The 15705-nt window shown below is 48.4% G+C and overlaps 1 protein-coding gene across 1 annotated transcript in view; it reads left to right on the top strand.

The window, feature by feature from the left end:
- Nucleotides 1–521: 521 nt before the first annotated feature.
- The window catches only part of PROM1 (prominin 1), a gene marked incomplete at both ends in the record, with an annotated part of 49914 nt that continues 34730 nt past the window's right edge, over nt 522–15705 (top strand). The window contains 2 exons of the mRNA XM_084233024.1: nt 522–723; nt 3448–3542. Of these exons, the coding sequence (XP_084089150.1) occupies nt 522–723; nt 3448–3542 (297 nt within the window). The remainder of the gene's footprint in view (nt 724–3447; nt 3543–15705) is intronic.

Genomic DNA, 15705 nt, shown 5'->3' on the forward strand with positions numbered 1-15705 from the left:
AAGCCTTTCTGCATCCATTTCCTCGTCTGTAAAATGGGATCGTGCCTGCAATTGGCCCCCCTGGTGACGCATGTGGGACAGAAGCTGGGATCCAGGAGGTGCTGTCGCCGGCTTCCTTTCCAGGGCCGCACAGCTTCTCAGCACTCCCTGCGCTGGTGTGTGCTGACCCCAGAGGGTCTGCCTTGTGAGTCTGGCCCTTTGAGGAGGGGCCTTCTGGTTCTTGGGCCCTGGGGCTCTGCAGCCGGCTCAGAGTACCCATCTCCTACCCAGATCAGGCTCAGGGCTGGGTGCCCGCAGGCTGCGCACCGTGGTGACCGCTGCCCCTTCTCTCCCTGCCAGGGATGGTGCCTTGAGCAACTGAGCTCCAGGAGAAGACCCAGCCCCTCACCGCGCCAGACCGGCCAGAAAGCGGGAGCCTCGGCTGACCCAGCCCTCGCTGCGTCTCCGCTGTCTTCGGAGAGGCTTGCTCCGAGAAGGGAGGCCTCCCCGCTCTGCCTCATGTTTGGGGGCTCGCGCTGACTATGCTCCTGTGTCAGCTGAGTCTCAGCTGCCTGCTGCTGCTGGGGCTGGTGGCCTGCACCGGGCCCGGGGAGCCTGAGCGGCTGGAATTCGCCCTGCCGCCTGCCCGCTACGAGGCGGATGTCTTCCGGGAGCCCCAGCCGCTGCTCTTGGGGCTGGCCCGCGGCTTCCTCCACGTGGTCCTGCCCGGGGCCCTCCCGGAAGGTAGGTGCCCGCGGGAGGGACCCCATCAGGGCAGGCAGGACTGCAGGGGACGAGGTGGAGGGGATGGCATCACCCACGCAGAGGGGGCTCAGGCCCAAGTCGAGGAAACCCGGGCCGGGTTAAGCGTGTTGTCGGGAAGGCGAGTCAAACTCTGTCGTCGACGTTGGCTTTCCGCTGTTTCAGCTTCCTTCTCTCTCTCCCCACCACCCTCCTCCTCCTCCTCTGGCAATGAATTATTCTCCAATACATACAAAAGGTAAATATTTGGATAAAATATGGGTAAACTTGGACTACAAAATGAAGGCTGAAAATGCAAATGCTCTGTCTTGCAGTGAGACGCTGATAATGGCCTCCCAGCTTGACCCCTTCACTCTCCTTCACCCCCACAAAACGCAATTTTGACATTGCTTAGGCCAAGGACAGGCCCCAAGTAACCTGCTTCCTTGAGTAGCTGCTATTTACGTTAGTGCTGAGAGCTGGGGCGGGGGTGGAGGGCACTTGTCGGGACTTTGTGGCCCGCCCCCACCTCCTGCTTCCCCGGCTCCATGCTTGTCTGTGCTTCTCTGTGTCTCTGGGGCACAGTGTCTTCTTAAACGGGGTGATGAGAATGAAAGCGATCTCGAGGAAGGGTCTGCTGTGAGGGCTTGGCCACCTGCACTTCTGATTGCCTTTTTATTAAGTTGAGGTAACACAGCCCATGATTCAGCGGCATGGGGTCCCCCCCTCCAGGGGTGTTTTTTATAATCTTAATGCTACAACTACCCTCAGCGTGTTCTTTTAATGACAGAGACATGAGTCCTGTCACTGATCACTAAAAGCTGGAAAAAAGCGTAGTTATGTTTATGAGCTCCCTTAACTGGCAGCTGTTATTCATAAGAGGTCCGTGTATGTGCGTGTGTGTGTGTGTGTGTGTGTGTGTGTGTGTATGTGAGAGAGAGAGAGAGAGAGAGAGAATTGTGGACTTATTTATATTACGTTCATATTATGGACAATTTATAAATTTTCATAAAATACTTGCATGCTAAATTTTGTTTTAGTCTTTTGGTCTTACTTTAAGGAATGGAAAAATCTGAAGTGTGGTTCTCAATTTTTTGGTAGTTTAAGTTTCAGTTCAATGAATACATCACTCTGTGGCCCTCTTGTCGTGGAGGAGACTCCTCCGTGAATGCTGGTTACTGTTTATGTCAGGCTCATAAAAACGGGAACGCCAAAGGACAGCATAGACAATAAACTGAGTTTATTTCTTAATGTTGAATAGTGTTCACTGTTGTCAACAGATCGTTCTCTGTTTATTTGTAGGTCTTGACAGAAAAATCATTGACTAAACATGCCAAATAGTGTTTCTTGTCTTGGTTTCTTTATTTTTTTATGTAAAAGACACAGAATTCAGTTGTTTCATATGGATTTACTTTGACTTCCTCAAGAAGATTGCGAAACACCCATGTTCCACTCTAAGGAACGTGTAATTAGTTCATCCCATAATCTCTTTCCATATGTTGGTTTATGGCTCCTTTCAGATTGCTGAGGAAGGCTTCACCGGCTTATTTTACAAGAGAAAGTAGTGTCCTGGGAAGCCTTCCTTTCAGTAATCAGGTTGGAGGACCTCCTTCAGGTGGCACAGACTTCTAGTCCATTCGGTGACTCTGAATCCATTAACATCATTAGTCTAGACGGAGGCGTCCGGATCGCCTCAGTCCCATGGAACCTGGGGCGCCAGCCTTGCGTGTCCCTCGAACTTCATCTGTGCTTATGCCTTTGGGGACAGAAATTCCCCCAAATTTCAAAAATAGGCCAGAGCAGACCAGCACTGTCCTTTTCAAAATAAATGATTAGTGACTTAAAGCAGATGACATTGAACATGGGGGGGTGACGTCTTGGAGTGTTGATTTTCTTCTACATTGCCATCATTTGTGTTCTTGCCATTACTAGATGTCATGATTAGCCTCAGAGTGCCCGTAAGGTGCTTTGCAGGATAAAAGACCCATATGAGGCAATTGTGGTCTTTCCTTATGGGGGAGCCCCTTTCACAAGAGCCAAATCATAGATGGACGTCTTCATAAGTGACAGGGCGTGCGCACACACACACACACACACACACACACTCTGAGTGAGAGAGAATGAGAAAGATCGATTCCTATTTATTAGCTCAACTAGCAATGCACTAACCAGAGCAGAAAACTGCAGGTGGCTCCTCCATGGAGTGGTAACTTCACAGAAGGTGAGTCAGGTGCATCACAGAACCTAGGTGCATTCTTTCACTGGGAAGAGTAGAGGCCATGTGAATGCCACGTGCTGGTGCTGGGACAGAAGAGGACGGAGGGGGCTGAAGCCTGGGCCACCTCTTTTGTGCCATGGGAATGGGGAGTTTTCTGTTTTCACATCTCACATCCAGCTAAAGCGGTCTACCAAATTTGGCATTTGGAATTCTCTAAAGAGAAGCCGATGTTGTGTCCTTGTAGAAGCAGGTTGGAGAGGTTTTGTTTAGCCTGGGCGTGAGGCAAAGACCTACCTCCTGGGTGGAAGAAAAGCTTAGCTTAGCTTAGACCAGGTGCCGACACACTGTGCCAGAATATGCTCTAGCATCTGCGCGGCTGTGTCATAAATGCCCACCTTGGTCTGAAGCTGCCAGAGCAGTGCCCTGGGCTGGGCTGGGCTTCGGCTTGCTAAGGGGACAGTGATGGTGGACACCGGGTGGGCTGGGGTGTTGTTCGTCTGTTCATTCAGTTCATCATCCTGATGGCAGGATGACCAGGGGCGTCAGGGAGAATGCTTTCCAGGCAGAGGAACAGCATGGCGGGAGCGTGGAGGAGAAGCGTGAGGTGGGTGTTTCTGGGGAAAGTCGGCCAAGCTTGGGGCAGCCTGAGCTGGAGGACCCTGGCAGGCAGGCCGGGGAATTTGGCAGGGGAGGAAGCTTAGGCAGACTTCCAGGCGAGGGGCCATTCATTGGCAATTACTATTGAAATCCCCTCCTTTCTGGGTCTGCCTTGCTGGGTACTGGGAACCGGGTAGAAGGGGAATAGGGGTTTGGAGAAAAAATCCAACAGCAGCTGGTAGGAGGGGTCGTGGGAGGTGGGTCCCCTGCAGCCGAGAGGGAGCCCATAAGGAACTAACAGAGTGAGGGGGCGGGGGGGGGGAGGGGGCTTTGGTGCAGGCTGCATCTCAAGTGCAGAGAGCCAGGTTCAAGTCCTGCCTTTTGCCATTTATCTGCTGTGTGATATTGGCCAAGCTGTTTAGTTTTCAGAACCTCTGTTCTCACGGCTGTGTGACCTGACTGTGTTCAAAACCTACTTTATAGCTTTTATCCATGAGGCTCAAATGAGATGACGTATGGAAAGCTTGTGTTTATTTTTACTTATCTGTTTCACAGATTTCTATCTAGTAAGTGTGCAGGCATGTATGCATTGAAGTACTGGTGCTGTGCAGCCTGTTTGTGATTTGGGGGTACAGGTTCACATCTCTTCAGATGCAGGTCCCCACGCCCCACCCACCCTCAAATCCTCCGTAAACCCTCTGCTTAAATCTTGCCTGCAAGTCCTCAATAAATGTGGCCACTATTATTTTATGATTTGAGAGGAAGAATTGGTCAAATTAGATGCCAGGATCGGTGTCAGAGGGGGGCACAAGAAGTTGTCTCCAGGAGGGATCCTTAAAATGCCTTTCTGCTGTTGTCCCCCACCCCCAAACATTCTATAAGGAACTGTCTGGTAAGCAGCAGCTCCAGGGGCCTCCCTGGCAGTGCAAGGGGTTAAGTCTGAGCACAATGACGCTATCAGCAGCACGAGTTCGATCCCCAGCCAGGGAGCTGACCCACATGGCCCAGCAGACCTCTCCTGTCTCCCCTGCTGCTCCCCTCAACAATGTATTTCAGTAGATCCACCTCTCTGCTCCCCACTCTGTCTCTGGTGAGTCCTCTCACTCCCCACACCTCTAGCCTACACCCCAGCTCTTATATGCATAAATAGATAAATATCTTTCCCCCCCAAAAGAAGCTCCATCACTCTGGAAATGTAGCCTCTGGGTCTCCTGGAAAGCCCCAGTAGCGGAGTAGCAGCTAGAGCCAGGGCTTGCGTGCACTGCGAGGCCACCGCTTGGTCTTTGCTCCCACAGAAGGACCCGCATTAGGCAGCCTCTTGCTCTCTGCATTCCCGGGTCTCTCCTGCTGCCCAGGTCTGCAGCGGGCGTGCTTGCTCAGTGCTGGCATCTTCCAACGACTCTGGGAGGAGATGATAGTGGCCTTTCTGCTGATTCTATCTCCTGGGGCAGATGGGAAACCAAGTCGGAACACGATGGCTTGGCCAGGGGCAGCTGGAGGAGCAAACTGAGAACCCCTGTCTCCAGGACGGGCTGTTTGTCCTGTATCCTGCAGCTCAGCTTGTGTGTAATTTATCTCCCTTTTATTTTACCCCAGGGTTTTAGACGTGAGCATGTGTGCTGTGGAAACTCATTTCGGCACAAGTGCGCATTGCAGGTGATGTGGTGCGATGGCGAGCAGCGCCTCTTCAGTCCTGTGTCTGTGATGGACCCCACTTAAGTCCTGACCCGGGTCAGCGCCCGTCTGATGGAGTAAGCAGAGAGAAAAAAACAGTCTCTTCTGCTTCTATTTTCATAGAAATTCTCAAGAATTATTTTCCGTCCCATTTTGATATATTTTTAAATTAGATTTTGGGATGGTTGACCTATTTCTAACTGCATTTTAGGCTAATCTGATTTACTTTTGGGATCCAGCAGGGGTGGGAAGGATAAGTGGGAAGAAGAAAGAGTTAAGCTTGGTTTCTGCAGGATTTGAGAGGCCCTCGGGGTGCTCGAGTCAGTGGAAGCACAGTCTGTTGCAGGTAGCACACACCTATTAGCTTAGGAAATGGGGGGAAAAAAGGAATTTATCATCAGGATCCCAGGTGACTCCCCGGTGCAGGTCAGCCCCCAGGGGCAGAGCGCGCCCTCGGGACTCTCCTGGCTGCACTCTGCTGGTCACCATGTCACCCCCCCTCCCTAGCCCACTCTGGTGCAGTCCCCCCACCCTTTCCATAGTCCTCTGGGTGAGAACCAGGCTGTCAACATCCCAGGTTTCAGGCCAGCTTCCTGGACAAGGCCGGGGAGTTACACGTAGTCACTCCTGTGAGGCCACCAGGGTGTTGCCAGCCGTGGGCCAGCAAGGGTGACGCTGCCTGGGCCCCAGCCTGGGGGCCTTCACTGCCCCGGGGCACTCAGCAGGGAGGTGCTTCTCTTGAAGGGGGTGGCAGGGCGGTCAGCCACCTAAATGGAGGATGTTATTTTCTCTCCAGCAGCTGTGTGTTCTTACCTAAACCGGACAAAACCAGACTGTCCCCTTCGGGTATTGACAATGGGCCTGGCCCATAAAGAAGGTGGTGGAGGGGAAGAACAAATATTTGTTGGTCCTCCCTCTCCAGTGTCGCTCACTATTCGGGCAGCCCACAGCTGTCACCTCCTCTCATCCTAGCATTGCAGCAGCGGGCAGCTCCGTGTGTCTGTGGCAGTTCAGACCCACCAGCGCCCTGGGGGCTCCTGCTCGCTTTGTATGGAGAGGGGGCTGCAGTTCAGGGAGCTGACTTGACCAGGCCCCATGGCTCTCCAGTGCAGAAGCTCAAGTCCAGGTGGCTTGGCGTTGGCGTCCACGCTCATGGTGGCCACTTTTACTTTGTTGATAAGAACTTTTTTTTTTAAAGATTTATTTATTTATACAAGAGCTGGGGTACAGGCCAGAGGCGCGGGAGGGTGAAAGAATTCACCAGAGACAGAGCACGGAGCAGAACAGGCAGATGGACTGAAAGTATGCCCAGGGGAGCAGCGGGCAAGACAGGAGAGGTCTGCCTCGCCATGTGGGTAGCTCAACAAGATCAACTATTCAGGGAGTGTTCAGATTTCTTGGTTGTCTCATGTCTATTTTAGAAAAGTTTATTTCATTCAGGACACAAATATGCCCACCCACTGCAGTTGGTTGATGTGCTTCCAATAGGATGCCCCTCCATGTTTTTTTTCCCCCTTGTAATTTCTCTATTGAAAAATCTAGTTGCTTTTTCTGGGGTATTTTGTCATTGACTGCACATGGCTGATTCTATCTTTAGGGTGGTCTTTGCATGTGCCTCTGTCCTTGGCATCTCCTATAAGCTAGTACGTGTGAAGATCAGATGAAGATTCATTTTCGGGGCAAAAAACAACTCCAAGATGCAATTATAATTTGCGTCAGGAGATAGGTAGTGTCTGTCTCTTCATTATGATGACTGTGATGTTAGCGACATTGATGATCATGGTTTAGATTTCTTCATTTACAACAGCACTAGTCTTTTCAACATGCTTGCAAACACACTCTCAAATATCTTAAAACGCGTAAGGAAACAGTGAGATACTTTGCATATTCTTTGACTTGAATTTGTGGCCATCGCTCCATGTCTGTTTCTAAAATAAACAGGTTCTATAAGCCCGGAACTAAAAGCTTTCACTGACTGATCTTTTGATGTAAGTCCAAGGCTTAAATTTTTTATTATGAGTTAATTGTTTGAAGTTTCATGATTAGCGTTTCTGATATAAACAGCTCCAAAAATACATTCTCTATAATTTCTGGCTTCCTTGTTTTAATTTCTTTGAAGTGGAGCAAAACCACTTGGAGTTCAAAGTTCTAGATTTTTCGTTTGCTATTTGCAAAAGAGCAGTTTACCCACGGTAATTTCATCTAAATTGACGGGCCTTTGTTAAATCTTTATGGAACATTTGACTTCATTTCCAGCGTTCATTCTTTTTTATGTTCCTAGTTCCGTGGTTGATGTAAAATTTAATTACACATTTGTACTCTTTATTCATGAAGAGGCAGAAAGAAACTTGGGAGCAAATGCAGTATTATTGGGTTGATTTTTTTCTTTCTTTTCTGTCACCAATTCATTGATCGCTAACCCCTAGTCCCTCTGATGTGATTTTATTTGGAGATAAGGTTGTTGAAAATGCAATTAGTTAACATGAGGTTGGACAGTATTAGGGTGAGCCTTGATCCAGCATGACCAGCACCGTTATAAAAGGAGAGATTTGGAGACAGATACAGACACAGGGAGGATTTCCTGTGAAGATTGGACTTATGTGGCCATAAGCCCAGGAACTAGCGGAAGCTGGGAGAGATCTAGAACAAACCCTGAGTCTTCAAAGGGAGCATGACACCTGGATCTTGAATGTCCTGCCCCAGAACTGAGATGAGATTTCTGCTGTGTAAGCTATGTCCTCTGTGCAACTTTGTTGGAAAAGATCCAGCAAAACAGTCCGCCCACTTAGCAAAGAAGTGAAATGGCATTTGCCGAAGTGCAATGGCACCTGGCAGGTGGTCTCGTCACCAGTGTTTTTGAGAAAAGGTACTGGGTAGCTGGAAAGTCGGCTTTAGCTCCTGAAGAGTGACATTTACATATCAGAGTCACATCATCCATGCATTTAGATCACAAAGATTCTTCTCTCTCAGCTAAAGAGTTAAAAAGAGAGAGAGCGGACTCCCTGGTGGCTCAAGGGGTTAAGCAATCCGTGGCCTCTGCAGCATGAATTTGATCCCTGGCTGGTCAGGGAGCAACCCCCATGGTATGGTAGACCTCTCCTGTCTCGCCTGCTGCTCCCCTCAGCAGTGTACTTCTGTCAGTCTGCCTTTCTGTTCCCCACTCTGTCTCTGGTGAGTCCTCTCACCACCTGCATCCCTGGCCTGTTCCCCAGCTCTCTTATGCATAAATAAATAAATCTTTAAAAAGAGAGAGGGAGAAAGAGGTGGGGGGTGGTGAGGGGATTCACCAGAGACAGAGTGGGGAGCAGAGCAGCTGGATCCACTGAAATACACTGCTGAGGGGAGCAGCAGGGAGAGAGGAGAGGTCTGCTGTGCCATGTGGGTAGCTCCTTGGCTGGGGATCGAACTCAGGCCACAGCAGTGATAGCCTGAGACTCAGCCCCTAGGCCACCCAGGAGGCTCAAGGTACCTTTTTAGACATTGTGCAGCTTGCTTTCCAGGTCAGTCTTCCCTGTGATATTGGACAGGGCTCCTGTGCTTTCCCCGTAATTGTTCTCTGGATATCACTCCATTGTTTTGTTTTGGTTTGTTTTTTTTTTTGTTTTGTTTTTTGTTTTTGTTTTTGTTTTTTTTTTGGTCGCTCCATTGTTTTTACTAATTCCTCCATTGATGCTTGGAAGTCTATTGCACTTTCTTTTTGATAAACGTTGATTTGTTTCATTTTTATCCTTATTTCCTACATACATCCATTAAAGTCTATAAAATTTCTCCTGAGAACAATTTTTTAGGTTTTCCTCTGTGGGTTTGAAATGTGGCGGTCTCATTTTTAATTTCTAATAGCTTATCATTTCCAATTGGCTTTCTCATTTTTTTTCGCCGGGTTTGACTGAAGTCAGCTGAATGAAGTTTGCCTTTTTGAAAAGGAATGAACAACAGAGAGGAAGTATAAGTCCGTGTGATCCGTTCTGGTGGAAATTCCCGAGTCCCTGTGTGTCCTGTCAGCCCCGTCCTGAGCTCCGAGCCGGGCCCTGGGCTGACGCACGCCCAGCCCCGCGCGCCTCCTCCCTGCGGGGCACCTGCACGAGGACACGGAGCTCCTGCTTCCTTGTCACCTGAGTTGTCGTTGAGGCCGTTGTTGAGTTTCTTTTTTGTGAGAACGTGGGGAGAAAAACTTTTTCTAGTCTCGAGTGTTTCCTGAGCATCTGGCCTGAACAATTCTAGGGGCCTGCTGGGGAATTCAAGCATTGCCCCCCTCCAGTTCTCCCCTTTAGCCACAGGCCCAGACACAGAGTGCCCAGTGCTTCGGGGCTCCTTGCTCACAAACACACGAGGTGAGTGGGGGGCCGTGGAGCCCGGGGGCTTCTGGGCAGTTTCCTCACCCAGAGCCGCTCACCCAGAGCCGGCCCTCGCACCTCCTCGGAGCTTCCATTTCCATCCTCGTTATTCATATTATTTTAATTTTGTCTATAAGCCCAGGGAGAATAGGAATACAAATAAAAGGCCCTATAGGCCAAATCTTTATTGAGTGGGTTTTTTTTTTTTTTTTTTAATGAAAGAGCTCAATAAATCCAAAGCAGAGGAGGGGGATGTGGAGCCCCAGGCGCGGCCTGGGTCCGCGGAGTCTGTGGCGGGCAAGGAGGGTGGTGAGCACTTTACAGAAAGCGGCTTGAGCCACCGCGTTTCTGTTTGACATCGAGGGGGGAGGAGACTTCTCAGAGAAAAGGGTCCCATAGCTGCTTCCTGTGTGGGCCTTTCTGCCCCGTCTCTTCCCTCCTGCAGGATCTATGGGATCCTGAACTACGCTTTGAAAATGTTTTAATTTGGTGGTGTTGCTGATGCCGTGTGACCCGAATTCGTTGAGATCATGGCTCTTTCCAAACCCTGTGGGAAGTAAATGGCCTGGCACCCTGGGGCGGGGAGGTTATAGGGGGCGGAACCTCCCCCTGGGGACCGGCTGACCGAGCCCAGCCTAACGAGGTTTCACTGTAGGCTACAGGCTACAGGCGGGGCTTCAGCAACTCCAGGGCATGAAACCGCCCAGCACCCCAGCCTGCCAGCCTTGCTGGGAATTCCATTTCTTTAAAGGGCCATTCCCAGTACGTCTTTGGGGTAGAAAGCTGAGCATAAACAGATGTGCTCTTCGGACCTGCGGGGCACAGCTCTCCACCCTCACAGATGAGGCCTGCAGACGCAGGGCAGGCAGGTCTTCCTGAGGACCCTTCGCTGGCCTGGGCAGAGTGCATTTCAAATCTGGCACCAGGACGTAGCAGTGGCCCAGGGAGGGGTGCACACAGTCTCCCCCGTGAAATGACTGTGGCCATGCACCCCTGGCCTGCTGCTCTCCTGACAAGGCTGCTTCTTGTCCTGCCTCAGCCCCTCAGCATCTGCTGTCCCCTTTGCTTTGGCGGCTCTCCTGTGTGTGGCCTCTCCAGTCTCTAGGGTCTTTGCTCAAGTGCCAGCTCCTTAGAGAGATGGCCTCTGGCCATGCTGTCTGGTTTAGCAGCCCCTCCCTTGCTTCTTTGTTATTCTTGGCAACATGTACCCTGGTGTTCTAGAAAATATTTGGTTTTTCTTTTTTTGTTTATCAGACTCTAAGCATCCGGAGACATGGGCTCTGTTTATTGTGTTCCCCTCCGGGTCCCCCGAGCCCAGCACAGAGCCTGAAACGTAGTGCGAGCCCAACAATATCAGCCTCCTCCGTAAGTGGATGCGCACTTGTCTGCCCAGCTGTGGCCACGGTGCCTCCAGCTCCTGAAACTCTGCAAGCTCCTTCCTGACACAGGCCCTCACACTGCTGTGCCTTCCGGCCAAATGTCCCACCTCCTGCCAGGACAGCTGGTTCCAGCATCCTCACAGTGCTGGTGTCTCACGACCCTGCCATGATTCCTCACATGCAAGTGGCTTCCCTGACAAAACCACAAGACACGCCTGGCCTGTGCTTCTCCAGCTTCTCCCCCACAGCCCCCTCATCGTCCCTTCATAAGCAACCACAGTCTGAGTTGCAAACATCCCCCTGCCCTCCTCTCTCCCCCACGATGAGTCTCTTCCGCAAAACCCCAGACCTGCTCACAATTATGTCTATTGGAGCAACCAAGAGCCCCCAGACGAAAGGGAGCCGCGCCTTCCAGACTGGATTTACATGTGCACCCCCAGATCACTGAGGACCCTGCTGCTCCTGAGCCCTCTCCGCTCCGTTAATCCCGCTCCCGCATCTACTTACATCCTTTCTCTTTTCCTCTCATATTTCTACCCTGAGCCCTCCTCTGCCAGCCAATGACCTCATGCTTCATGGAGAAAGTGGATAGAATCACATGGAAACTCACTCATTCCTTCCTGTTTTTATTTCCACTTTTTCACTTGTTAGTCATGCATTTAAAATTCTTTTCACTGCGTAGAGTTATTTCTCCAAAGATAGGTTCATTTCCAAAGCTTTTGGAGGAAAAGTCAGTTAACCAGGAGGTCCGCCCTGGCTCATGCCACACGCAGTGATGGGCTGGGCACTCGCAAACCTGCACTGATTGTAAGGGACGTCGCATTTCATCAGTTGAACATGTATTTCTGATTTCTCTGAGAGCGACCACTTTCCCATCTGTTTCCTTTCTGAGGCATTTGCCTGTGAGAAGCCTTTTTACCAAGTTAGGTATTAGGGTCTTGTCATCGTTGTTTTAATTCTGAGTCCCTGCTGGCCCCTCTTTATCTAGAAACCCGCTGCCTAATCTGCTTACTGTGAATTGGCTTTGGGCCATTTGGTTGTAGGGGAGTTGTCATTTAGGAAGGTCATCCGAGCAGGAGCAGTCATCCAGTTCCGTGCTTTCTTTTCCAGGTGAGAACACTAAGGCTGGAGACGGGAAGGCCCTAGGGCCAGACTGAGCTGGCTGGTCAGATCAGCCAGCAGGAAAGAGGACAGGAGGCGTTGCCAGGAGGTCTCTGGGCACACAGGCCCACGGTGCCTTCTTTGCGGTGGGGAATTGGACTCCTGGTGCTTGGAGAAAATGGGGGAAGCTTTGTTGGAATAAATGTGCTCTTGTTGACTAAGTGAGCCCACGGTTCAATCACTCTTTGTAATGCCATTCACTGCACGCACAGCAGACATACATACCTTTATTTTCCTGTTCTGAGAGCTGTATACTCCTACAAAACACATGGAAACAAACAAAAAGGGCCCATTCTCTACCCAAAGATAACCTCTGCTTACATTTGGTCTGTTTTTCATTTTCTTCCCCCTAGGCAAATGCTTTGTTTTTGTTTTTCTATATCTAAAATCACACTATATCCTCATGCAGATGTAAGCGTAGAAGTACAGCCTGGGAGAATAACAGAACAAGTCAGATGTCTGGTTTCGAGCCACATACCACTGGTCTCCTGTGTGTGGATTACATAGAAGTGACTGTGCTGGGGGGATTTTAATCATAATGATTTTTCACTATGATAAATGAGGCTTAAAAAATGGGTTGCACCTTAAAAAAGCAAACTGAATTGAGGACTTAGGCTATAGGGAAATAAGGTTTTGTCTGATGTTTAATGTACCACTGGAATGGCTGGGGTTTTAAAGTTCAACATAATGATGACTCAGGATTGTGTTTTAGTTTGTAAGAAGTCTTTGAATTCTTAACCCATCCCCTTTGGGTCTCAATAAAGATGTTGGGGTGATAGACATGTGGGGACTTCTTAAAACAAAACACAACAAATCTTCTGAATTAAAGTATTTCTGTAAGTATTTATAGATTTTTTTTTCAAGGAAAGTATTCTTGCCTAGAAGAATGTTAGCTTTTTAAGGTGCCTAATTCAGGGTGCATGAGTTTTATTGACCACCTGGCACAGGTGCGTAGCCCGGGTTAGGGCTTAGGAGAGAGAACATTTCCTGCTTTAAGGGATAGATGGTTCTTTAGTTGAAGCAATGAAATATGTTTGTGGAGAATCATCCAGGGAGCATCTGTCTCTCATTTCAGTATCACAAGTGAGTGATGAATTGTAGGTAGTTAGCAAGAGAAAAAGTAAGCTGAAGACTTCAAGTTTTAACCTGGAAGGATAGACCGAGGGTTTTTGATGGATGGAGGAATAATATCAACAAACTTCAGAGGGGTCATGTGTGCTGGGCATCTTGTTCAGAGATTTGCACCTATAATTGTTTTAGTGGTAGGTATTATTACCTCCATTTTATAGATAACAAACTGAGGCCCAGAGTTTTCCAAGGTCACAGAATATCATGTCTGGAGTGTGAACTCGGGATCAACTGATTTAGGGTGATCATTTAATTTGTCTAAACTAGGATATTTTTAAGAGCAGAAGGAGCACTGGTAATGATTAGGCCAGGATAACAGGTGTAAACTAGAACCATCCAGGTAAACCAGGATTGAGGTTTGATCACACTGGCTGTAAAGGCTTTGCTCTCTTTGATAGGGTCCTATTAGGGAAAGCCTTAAAGAAAATTAGTGAAGGCCATGGCAAAGGGTTGGAGGCTAGTCAACAGCACTGTGTAGAAGAAGAATGGTGTAGCAGAGAGGTGAGAGGCCACAGAAATAATTAGTAGATGATGCCACTCAAAGTAGATTAGATGTGATGAGTTGGATGATGGAATTTGAGAGACGCAAGATTTAACATAAACCATAATGAAAAATTTCAAACCTACCCCAACTGGAAAGAGTAATACAGTGACTCAGCACATGTCAGTTGTCCAGATGAAAAAGTTATCTCTTTTTGTCATATTTGCTTCATCTACCTCTTACTCCCCGCCCCCCATTTTCCTTTTCCAGAGCATTTAAACAATAGCAACCTCAGTTCACCCTCCACCTCAATGTGCATTTCTCAAAAAATGGATATTTCTGACAATCCACGTATCATTACCAACCTACCAAAATTAAGAAGAATTCTGATTTTTTACAATTAATTCTCATTAAGAATAATAGCCACATTTTCCCAATTATTTTTTTTCTTCCATTGACTCAGAACCCTAACAAAGAAGGAGGAAACCAGAAAACATTGTGACTTCATGATCAGCATATTAGGTTAACTGGCTAACAGGGTGCTGGAAGGAGAATTTAGAAAAGAGCAAGTGATTACAGAGAAAGATGGGGAGAGATGTAGATACCTTTCCCCTCCTAAACACTGATTTTGAAGAATCTCAAACCTGAGGAAGATGGTGCTGGGGAGGAGAGTATAACAGGAGAACAGCTCAGCCCTCACCTTCTCCCAGTCACTGAAGAAGCAGTGAAGCCAGGTCCCTTCATAGCTTGAGGCAGAGTCTCTTGTCACTTAATGCTTTCTCCAAAGTTTCTGCTCAAAGTGTAGCTGGCGTGACTCTGCACCGATGAAGCCACTTTCACCTACCCTAAGCTTGTGGTTTGGAAAGGGAGTGCTTGGCACAGCCCACTTTGAACTGAGTGAGGAGCTCTCTCCACTCACCTTCATTCTAACCAGAAGACTCAAACTCAGAAAAAGGACTGTGACTTTGCATCAAATGGTGGGCAAATGAATGTGCATTTACATGCATGCTTCAGTGAAAGGAAAATGTCTAAGGCATGACCCCCAGCTTGTTCTTTTTCAAATAATCTATCAGCTGCCAGAAAGGATCACATCTGCTATGCTGATTTAACATAGATTTAATCATTTTCATGCAATGCATTGGTTCCTTAAACATTTTTTTTCTTGATGAAATGTCAACTGAGACAAAGTTTCCAAATGACAAGAAATTTCTGACTTTGTTCCAATGAACGAGCTATTTTTCTGTCGAAAGGAGAAACAACTTTCATTTTGGAAATCTGAATCAGGAAGTTTAAGGCATAAAAATAAAAAAACCAGCAAACCCTAGACCAAAGAAGGAAGACCAGACTCAGCTACAGTAATCCGAGATCTCTTCCAGATGGGAGCTCTGCAGGAAGTGCTTGGGGCCACATACAATCCACAGAAAAGTTTATATTTTCACTAACTAACTTGTGCCTTAACTTAAATCAGCATTCTCCTCTGGGAAGAGCTCTCTGAGCCTGGAGGCGGTGCTCCCAACTCCTCTAGCCAGCTCTTCCCCGTGGTTTACCCTGGGGGAGGTACCAAGGCCTTCTGCCAACTCAGTCACAACCTCCCTTGGAAGCATTTCCCAGCACAACAGTTACCTGACAGCATTTTCCATAAGTATTTTGCCAGCAAAGACATGCTTGAGTTCATCATTTAAACCAGCTAGGAACACGTCTTTTTCAGATTAGAAAGTTCGATTGACAGTAAAACTTTGGAAAAGTTCATAGACCTGTTCTCAGGCTGCAGGAGACCACTGAAGCTTTGAAGACCCAGGAGTGAGAAGACTCGTGTGAGAAGAGCGTTATAGCAGAGTTGTACTGAATTGCATTTTGTGACGATTTTTCTGGATCCGAATATCTTCTTATGCATTCTCTTTTATGAATACAGAAATCCCCACCTTTGAATGTCTTTGAACATTTCAGTTTTATTTTAGTGCCAACCTAACAGGTTCCCCAAGCCCCAGTCGGCTTGCTTTGTTGTGGGTGTGC

The sequence above is a fragment of the Talpa europaea genome (genome assembly GCF_964194135.1).
Source record: "Talpa europaea genome assembly, chromosome: 5".
NCBI lineage: Eukaryota > Metazoa > Chordata > Mammalia > Eulipotyphla > Talpidae > Talpa > Talpa europaea.